General features: G+C 39.6%; 1 protein-coding gene across 1 annotated transcript in view; it reads right to left on the bottom strand.

Moving 5' to 3' along the window:
• Nucleotides 1-2,646: 2,646 nt before the first annotated feature.
• LOC112460272 (alpha-2Da adrenergic receptor) overlaps nt 2,647-9,744 on the bottom strand; it is a 97,351-nt gene continuing 90,253 nt past the window's right edge. The window contains exons 2-3 of the mRNA XM_025024887.1: nt 6,082-6,459; nt 2,647-3,810 (exon numbers count right to left, since the gene is read on the bottom strand). Of these exons, the coding sequence (XP_024880655.1) occupies nt 3,208-3,810; nt 6,082-6,459 (981 nt within the window). The 3' untranslated portion in view covers nt 2,647-3,207. The remainder of the gene's footprint in view (nt 3,811-6,081; nt 6,460-9,744) is intronic.

Below are 9,744 nucleotides of genomic sequence, written 5' to 3'. Positions count from 1 at the left end.
AAATCCTATCTCATCACGGGATCAGAAAAAAAGAGAGAAAGTGGAAGTAATAAAAAAAGAGCAATAACAAGAAACAGAGCAATAACAAGAAACAGAGAAAGAGAAAGAGAGAGAGAGAGAGAGAGAGAAATTATACAATAGACAGAAAATATAATAAACTATTTACTACCTATACAACTATAGTTAACAAGTTACGATTAGATTAAAAATAGATAAAAGTTGAAGATTTTAAACAGTATGAGTAACATTACCGAGAAAGTTAATATTAATGATAGTTGAGAGAGATCCTGAGGGACTTTTAGAAAGTTAAACAGCAAGTAAGAAAGGAAGTGATAGAGAGCGAGACGCGAGAATTATACACGTACGCACGCACGTTCATAGGCAGGCATACTTTAAACATCACGGAACTAGACGCGCGAGATGTGTTTATCGATTTATCGTTGTGGTGTATTGCGCGTCACGTACGTGCGTGAGCGCGTACATTTCCGCTAATGTACACGCTGTATTGGGCGTATAGGATTTATGATGCTGGAGCTTATCGTTTCTCTCTCTCTCTCTCTCTCTCTCTCTCTCTCTCTCTCTCTCTCTCTCTCGCTCGCTCGCTCGCACGCCAAATCGAACACATGAGATCGACGAAGAAGAGTTAGTTGACATCTTCTCTTTGGATATTTCGAAAGAGGAAAATCCCAGAATTTCACGTTGTGATCTCTCTTGAAGAATCGCTGGAGAACGCGGTTGTGCAGATCTCAGTTTGATCGAACGAAATGAGGAATATTGTTACTCGGTTGTGTTTCCGCAGAACAGCGAGCACAGGTGTGCGAGACATCGTTCTCTCCTCTCTATCTCGCGGTATCCCTTTTCCGCGTATGATCATATCGCGAGAATCTCGTTCGTACTGACGTAGGAGCATCTGTTTGCTGGCAGGTACGGGATTTCCGTCTTACGGAAATAATATTTCTGTCTTAGAAGCGGTCTCACACTAATTGGCAGATGTATTCCGTACCCTTTGAGAATTAAACCGGTCGCGCTTTCGATCATTCTGTCGTTCGTTGTGTTACGCTTTTCTGTTATTGTTACACAGTCAGGTATAGAATACATCCACCGTGTGTCGAGCAAACATAATCCAAGTATGATTAAGCGCTGGTCAAAGTCTTTGTCGATGACGGGGAATAAAATTGAGTAATGAAATACCGGTATATGCGCCGGTGTATGCACGGTTATATACGGTTTGTTTTATTTTTATCTAGATTTGCGTTTAATTTTGGACCCTGCGACGCAAAGTGATTATTCATCGCATATTGGACAGCGTGCGTACGCTCCCGTTCGCACATACGCACACCTCACATACACTCACGTACGGACAATGCATGATTGAGGACACGATCTGCGATTGATCGTTTCGCGCCGATTTATTCTCTCGCGATATCTTCCTCAAACGAACGAACGTTTTCAACGAACGAAAGATTGATTATTGCTGTACAGTTAGGCTGCGACAGAGGAACCTGTTTGTAAAACACAACTTTTGCGTCTCTTGTACTTGCTTTCGTACGAAATGAACTACATGAACACGCTACACACGCGCACCAGCACGCATCCATATACCCTGCACGTACGTGACAGAATTATTAAATTCTATACATACGTAGTCTTTCGTTAAAAGTAACATCGAAGACTCACAATTTGAACTCCGAACGTTTAAAGGGGCCTCGAATATCGGCTCACGACGCGCGAATATCTAATTAGTAGGAAACATACCATATATATTTTCTCGCATCCACATTTATTTGTCAGTAGATCTGCCGACGATCTTCAACGTTGGTTGGTGTTAACGTGACCGATCGGTCACGGTGTTCGTAGGGTTCTCTTTCCTTCTTCGATCGCGCCGTTATCTTCCGCCGCAGTTATTATACGTGCAACGCGTCACACAATCATGCATATACGATTGAATGTTCTCCGAACCAAATTGCATCTTGCGCGATTGTGCGTTCTCTACTGCGATAGCCGGCCGCATTGTGCTCAGGTAGCGCGTTATGAAATTTGCAAATCGTCTAATTATTTTTCCATGACGAGACTGAATATATTTACGCAACTGCATGCTGCACGTGCATACTGCGTTGTAACTTTGGATTGTCATGCCTTTCATAAACGTGACCAAGAGATTAGGCACGGAAATAGTGTCCCCCATTCGTATCAGCCGGCACGTTTCTCCTGCTGTTCTCTGTTCTTTTTGGAACGAGAGTGGCCAGTAGAAGAAAAATATAGAGGAAGGAGCGATATGCTGCCTCTTGGTCTTCGAAACGACTCGGTTTATAAGGTATGTCACAAGTTGGAGAGTAGTAATCCGTGCGTGGCAGATTATGTTCCCTTGGCCAGCCAAGTGAACAGCGTACTCTTCGTTGATCTGTCGCGTGCAGCATGTACCAAGTCCGTGTGAGTTGTGTAAAGGTAGTAGAATTCAATTCTGTTCGTTAGGGGACTTGTTTAATGGCTCTCTCTAGTAATGGAAACGTTTAAAACATTTTCATTCTTATTTCAATAAAGTTTTTCGTCCTCTGGTTCTATCATTTAATAATGTAGAAAAGAAATTTTCTTGCGTTTTGACATTTTAATACTTTTTTAAAAAAGTTCTTCTTTAGTCAGTTATGGATCTCGCGTACCGTAAAATGACTTGCAATACGATATATCTCGCATCGTTTTCGGGGTAAAGTTGTACGTTGATTTGATAGTCGCAAAGGAGTCGGTTTTTTGGAAGATGACAACATTCCCCTCTGAAGGAATACACCAACTCAGAGACGTGAGATCAACTCGTCTCTCTCTCTCTCTCTTTCTCTCTCTCTCTTCATCTCTCATTCTTCGCACGTGCGATTTTGCAGTTTCCAGTGCTCATTTTGTATTCCGAAAAAATCAGCTGGAAAACTTTTTTCGATCTGAAACACGAACTTGCCGTCTTGTCGCAAGCAAACTCCTCGCGCATTTCCGATTCCATCTTCCGCAAGTGTTTCAGTGGCATTGTAAAATTCCACCTTCCTCTTATGATTAAAGTTTCTCTCGAGGATAACGCGAGGATAACGCGGGGATAACAGATCGGATACCGCGCGATGCGATCGAGAAAACATCCTCGGAGTACCATCGGTATATTCACATACCCGAGGACGGAAAATGTAATTATCGCTAGCGTCCCTCCTGGTCGACGCTATACTGTATTGCTCATTTAAACAATATTCGGCGAAAAGCACGGCGGAAGTCCTTGTTGAAGACTGTGTAAATAAAGGGATTCAGCGCCGAGTTGGTGTAGCCGAGCCAAAATGCGATTACGAAGGCCTGCGAGGGTATATCGAAATCAGGAAAGAGAGGTTTGACGATGTAAAGGACAAAGAAGGGCAGCCAACAAGCGATAAAGCTGCCCATTATGAAGCCCAGTATCAGCGTGGCGCGCTTCTCCTTCTTTCTTGCTATTCTCCTCTTCTCTTTCTCTGGATCGCGCTGCTTCGCCGTCTTGCCGTTGCCGCCGGATTCGTCCTTGCCCGCGTGTCGCCCCGCATCGCCGTGTTCCCTCTTCAACTTACCTACGTGTTTACGACCGAAGATCGGCTGGCACAATCGCAGCTTGAGCGGCTTTACCACCGCGCATCTCGACACCACGCCACTGTCCGATGACGAGGGATCAAACTCGGACACCATGTCGACGTCGATGCCAACGCTGGGCGCTCGGCATCGCGCCGGTACATTCTGACCTCCTGACTGCCCGTCTCCGTTCACTGACAGAGTCGCCTTTAAGTTGCTCTTTTGTGCCGGCACCGGTATACTCACCTGTAACAAAATGCGTACATTACCGTACATTAGACATTTTGTTTGTTTAATAGCGTTTGTTTCTTCTTTACAGTCGTCACAAATATGTATGAATCTGAAATTTCTATAATGACTGGCAAATAAGTTTTGTTTGAGTCAAACAAAGTTTGAACAAAAAATTATTTTTCGCTTGAGTTTAAATTTAGTTAAAATTTATATAAAATTAAAATTAGGTAGGCGCGCGATCGTAAGAAATAATTGCTGTATGTTTTATGCACGTGCACGATGTAACAGTCGCCATATCAGCACTGTCTAGTGTAATAATATGCTGTGTGAGCATATTATTTTGTTAGAACAGGTTCTTTGCAACTTTCTAGATACGCAATGTTATAAATTCGGCTGTTAGTTTTGAGATAAGATTTTGAATATGCAGTAAATTTGTCAAGTATGTTGAAAATAAATTCACCACGAAATTTCCTAATCTATAAAAGCTCTTAACAATCACAGGTTTGAATTTTTATATAAAATAAAAGTTGGTTCAAGTGATATTATGGAAATTTGTGAAAAACAAGAGATATAACGTAACAGAATATTATAATATTCTATTGGATTGTGAAATCAAGAGTAGGTTATTCATCCGTTCTTTTCACTTAAAGTTAATCAGTTCTACATGCAAATTTCTTCAAATCTCAGAAATTTACTAGAATGACAAGTTACGTGCGTGTCTATTCTTGTGTACATGCGATGTATGATTTTCATACGAACAGGCAGGATTATCACGAGACTCTTTGACATGCAGCTGTTATACGAAGCCCGAGGTAACAAAGGCGGGCGTGTTCTTGCGCTCAAGTTTGAACGAGAATTCGCGTAATTGCGCGACAGTCGGAATGGGAAACTCATCCCCGTGCAATTATGTCCCTGCCTCGGCATAAAACTGTATTTTCGTACGTAATTACAAACGCGACTTCGCTCAGGTATACGAATTTTCCTCAGTGCACACCACTGCATAATCTTGACAAACGAATGGAGTCCAATCTTGCAACGTGATTTAATGCTTAATACAAAAAGCAATTTATTCCCCGCAAATGTATCGACATAAGGCTTTGGTATTGAGTTTGAGTGAAGCAAAACGTTTTTCATCATCCGGAAATAGTGAATATTCATTTGCCATAATGCGAGTTATCTCATACAGATATTATTTAATAAAATGTCGATAAACACTCTCTCTAATACGTTAGTTACTTCGATATGTAATTATAGATCTTTTGTCGTACAAGTGCATATATATGTCTGAATATTGACTGACGTATTTCGACAGAAGTAATATATATCTCACCATGTGTCGGGGAGAGAGGAGATGGGGAGGGAAGGAGAGAGAGAAAGAGAGAGAGTTACTCTCAATCAATTTTATATTTGATGTAAAGCAATATGACTGTCGTCGGTAGAATGTTCTTGATGAGTTTTAATTTATCAAGATATACCGAAGTATAGTTTATGAAAAGCGATGAAAGACTGTAATCTGACGGGATATATGGCAAAAGAAATTCGTATGTAGATCGATTGACTGCATATCTTGATTCGTGCATGATAGCGACATTGCTGCCATATTATATTCTCTTTCGTTGGAATCTTTGTCCAATTCAACTCTCTACAAACTGCATTCTAATATAAAATATATCTGATTCCGAAGATTTACCAGTTCTATTTTTACGTTCCACGCAAGATATCGATGATATGTGATAAGAGTAATAATGAGTGGTGTTAGTATGCCCGTACAAGAAAAAAATGATAAGAGAAATAGAGAAAAATATGATAAAAGAGACAATCCCAAATTTGCGGAAACTTTCTTCATATATATATTTTAATCGCACTGATATAATTAACACATACAAACTATATACTTTTATTTGTTACGTGTGTATTGTTAAATTGTATTGTAATATACAACAATCTCAAATTTCAGATTGCTATAAATTATTGTCGCCGATCGTAATACAAAGTCAACAGCTTTCCACAATATTGTGGAAGATTTACATTTAGAGTCATTAATTTTATTCGAGATTCAATCAGAAGCACTCACCGTAAAGATTTGAATATGAAAACGAAACTATGAAATGTTGCACAATGTGTAATGAGTAATGAGATTTCGAGATACAAAATATTATAATACTTTTATAATATTTCTATAATATGTCTCCGATTAATAACTATGAATATTTTCTGATAATTTTATTTCAAGCTTTGCGTTTATTTCAAACGCAGAAATATTGTTGAAACGATTAAAAATTTTACCTTCAGCGTGTCCTTCTCTTCCATCGGTATACTAATGCCTCCACCGGGATCAGCTTCTGACGTGCTGACGTCGCTGGCGAAGTCGCATGTGACAATCGGTATCTGGACCGGCTGGTTCTCGATCGTGGCAACGTTTTCCATGACTGATCCCGGAGGCTTCTTAGTATCGGTTGCCGGTGTGCTTTGAGTGAAGCTGGTCTGCCTGATGTCAGGCGATTCCGGCGGCACCGCACGTGGACGGGGCTGTTTCCGGATGCCGCGACGTGCGCGAGCCTTGGCAGCGAAGTATATACGTATGTACACGAAGACCATGATGCAGGATGGGATGTAAAAGCTGCCCAGGGCAGAGTAAAGGACATACCCGATGTCCTCCGACAGCTGAAACAGAAAAAAAAAACGGATTCCTTATTTCAATAATGCTCTTATATTTTGTGGCAACTTGATATTAATTTTAATATTAACTTTATTTTTAATATTAATATTAATTTTTGACTCGAAAAAGTTACAAAATCCTCTTAAATTTAGTACTCTTTAATATACAATGTAACATTTATTGGTAAAAGGAAACGCGTGTTATCATATAGTTGCGCGCGAGCAAATTAACTCTGTCCACCTTCCATCCTCTTACGTTACTACATAAATATATTTCAAGGTTAACAGATACACATTTCGTTTTCTCTTTTTTACACACACACACACACACACTCGCTATATATATTTGTATATCGGTAGGTATTTAACGAATTGCTGGTTATATGGGTCAATTGATTTTCTGTTGTCATCCGCACGATATGTTCGATATCCGTATAAGTGGGTGCAGTAGTTCTTCGGAATAAACTCCCGTTCTGGAAAGCACTCTAACTTTGGCGCTCTATTTCTGGGAAGATTTGATTTCGATGTCGAGGATGCACAACACTTTTATAGCGGCGCGGGCGTTCAGAATGTGTGTTTAACTAGATTTACACCGCCGGTATGTACGTGCAACGGACCGCGTTACAATTTCGCTTTAAGAGCTCCGCGCACGTCCGTCCGTCGGGCGTAAATACAAGTGCCAGAATTTAATTTTACTTAATTCGCGATGCAACGTGCGGTCGCGCGTATAACGCAGGCTTAAACTATATTCAAATTTATGTCGCCGCATAACTCGCGTGCGAACGCGTTTCCTAGCACGCCTTTAATTTTACATGCACTAATATGATTACTGTTAGTAAGTGCAGTACAACCTTAGTATCTGAGAAGTAAACTCGGTAGCGCGCTACTTGGCGTAATATCTCGTTACGTCGAATTACGAACGCGCGATTAAGCGCAGGCGAGTGATTTATATTAAATGCACAGTACGATGATACTATATATGTGTAAAGGAAAGTTAAGAAAATTAAGAATCTGACTTTAAAGTGTATCTGTATGCAAGCATTATATAATACTTTTGCGTTAAGCAAGCATATTTATAAATTATTTCCTAAAATTAATATGAGATACGAAAACTTACGGATTTTTTTAAAAACACGTATTGTGTGTCATTTCTCCAGAAAATGCAGAGAAAATTGAGAAGTGTAATATCTTTGAAAGAGAGTGCTATTTTATGTACACTTTTTGTCAAAGCTTTTAGTTTTGTCTACTTTTAGCATAGTATTCACTAGCATCCTTGAATTGCTGTAATGCCATGGGCTCAGAAAGAACAGATTTCCATTAGGGAAGAAATAGATTCAAAAATTTTAGCTCGTAACTAAGTTAATTAGATAATTTCATTTAGGATTTAGTTATTGCATATTCGTTCATTCTTTTCATCTTGTTTCAAAATACATGCCGCAGAATGTTGATATAAACATATGAATGTTGACAGATATCCGCATGTTGCCAGGATTTAATTAATGCATTTGTATAGCTCCATTTAAATCGCTCGCTTATCAATTTTATATCATTAGACGTATTAAAATCGTATATTGTACGGATATGTACCTAATACAAAATTTAGCAACAAATTAAATAGGATTAAATAGAAATAATAACTAGATGGGTTAATCTACTTGATAGATTCATTAGGTATTCATTTTTTAAAACCACCCATCAAAAGCGAAAATTAAATGACCGTGGCGTGAATTTAAATTTAAATTCTTGGTAGATATTTAAACTCTGCGTTTTTATTCCTCTGCTTTTCATGATTTTCTTACGCATCTTGACGACAGAATGCTTTCTTATCGCGACAGGAAAAGAAATTTTCAAAGGTGCACCTGGTGTTCCGACCACAGTGCACAGGCACAAATGCGCGAAATAACGAGCACGTTCTTTAGCTCAGGATCTAAATTTATAAAAGCGCGAAAGTCAATCTGCAGTGCCAAGCAGCTTATTTGGCGGTACAACGCCAGCGCGAGAGTACAGATTTATCTATGTCCTCTCACGTCGAGACCGGTAGAAGTCTGCGAAATACTTTTAATCATCAGACTACTTTGCGAAGGAAAAAGTGTTTACCTTCTTTTTATGAAAAAAATTCGTCATGCGTAAAAATTTCAGCTGATATAGACACAGTTGAAATTGTTAACAAGAGAATTAGCTTAAATCAATCATTAATTTTAAAACATCTCGACATTTCTCCTCTACTTCATACGCAAAGCTATTAATCAATTCAAGCTTTTCAAAATTGTATCTAATTAAATAGAATCGTATATAAAATTAAAGTGCTTAAAAGAAGAGTATTCGTAGTAATATTCATTTTCTTAGTAGTGGCAGGTAATATATAAAGCCTGGACGAATTATTTCTCCACTTTAAAAGAATTCTCTTCATTTGGGCACGGAATTGAAGAACAAGCTGGAAAACCACCGAGGCAGGTAATCCGATGTCATTTTAGTCGAATAAAAATTATTCACGCTTTCCGCCGTTTGCGAGACGTGCACATTTACATTTTGACGATCTATCAAAATAAAAAAGAAAAATTCATTGTAATTCAGCAAGAATTCCAAACCAATAATCTTCTCGTCGCGTAGCGAGCCGTTAATACAAAAGTGAATACACGCGAAATAACGAGCAATCCCGTGAGCGGCGAATGAAAATTCATGAAAATATGAATAGTGAGGTTGGCATGCGTGGAAACGGACCGTATATGTAACCAGACAATGTGGACTGAAAGCGAAATTCGTCGGAAAAACCGGAAATCCGTGGAACGTTCCCAAAGGAGATACCTGTCGTGTGCGACAATATATTGTTTCGGCGGAAAAGACAGAAATAGCGCCGACGCGCTATGATTGGATCATAGAGTCATGTCGAATGTCGAAGAAATAACCCGAGGAATTTCTTATCGTAACGCCAAGCCGAGAGGATTGCCGATTGCCTTAGATAAATAACGAATAAATATCCATGCATATCTGAGTACAGGTGAACAATGAAGAACAAGTGGGAATTCGGATGCGTATCGGTCTAAGATTCAAAGTATAAATTTGCGCTTATCATCTACAACCTACTCGTGGCAAGATAAAATATTACCTCGAACATCCTGAATTTCACATTTAACTAAATAATCCACCGAGACTCTTGAAAAGGGAAAACCCAAAAAGAGAGAAACGAGAAAGAGAGAGGGGGGGGAGAGGGGGGGGGGGGAGAGAAAGAGAGAGAGAGAGGGAGGGGGGGGGGTAGGGGGAGAGGGAGGGGGGGAGGGAGAGGGGGGGAGG

This window comes from Temnothorax curvispinosus, unplaced genomic scaffold, assembly GCF_003070985.1.
Source record: "Temnothorax curvispinosus isolate PA1 unplaced genomic scaffold, ASM307098v1 QBEX01010444.1, whole genome shotgun sequence".
NCBI lineage: Eukaryota > Metazoa > Arthropoda > Insecta > Hymenoptera > Formicidae > Temnothorax > Temnothorax curvispinosus.
This window is presented reverse-complemented; position numbering and strand designations above follow the sequence as displayed.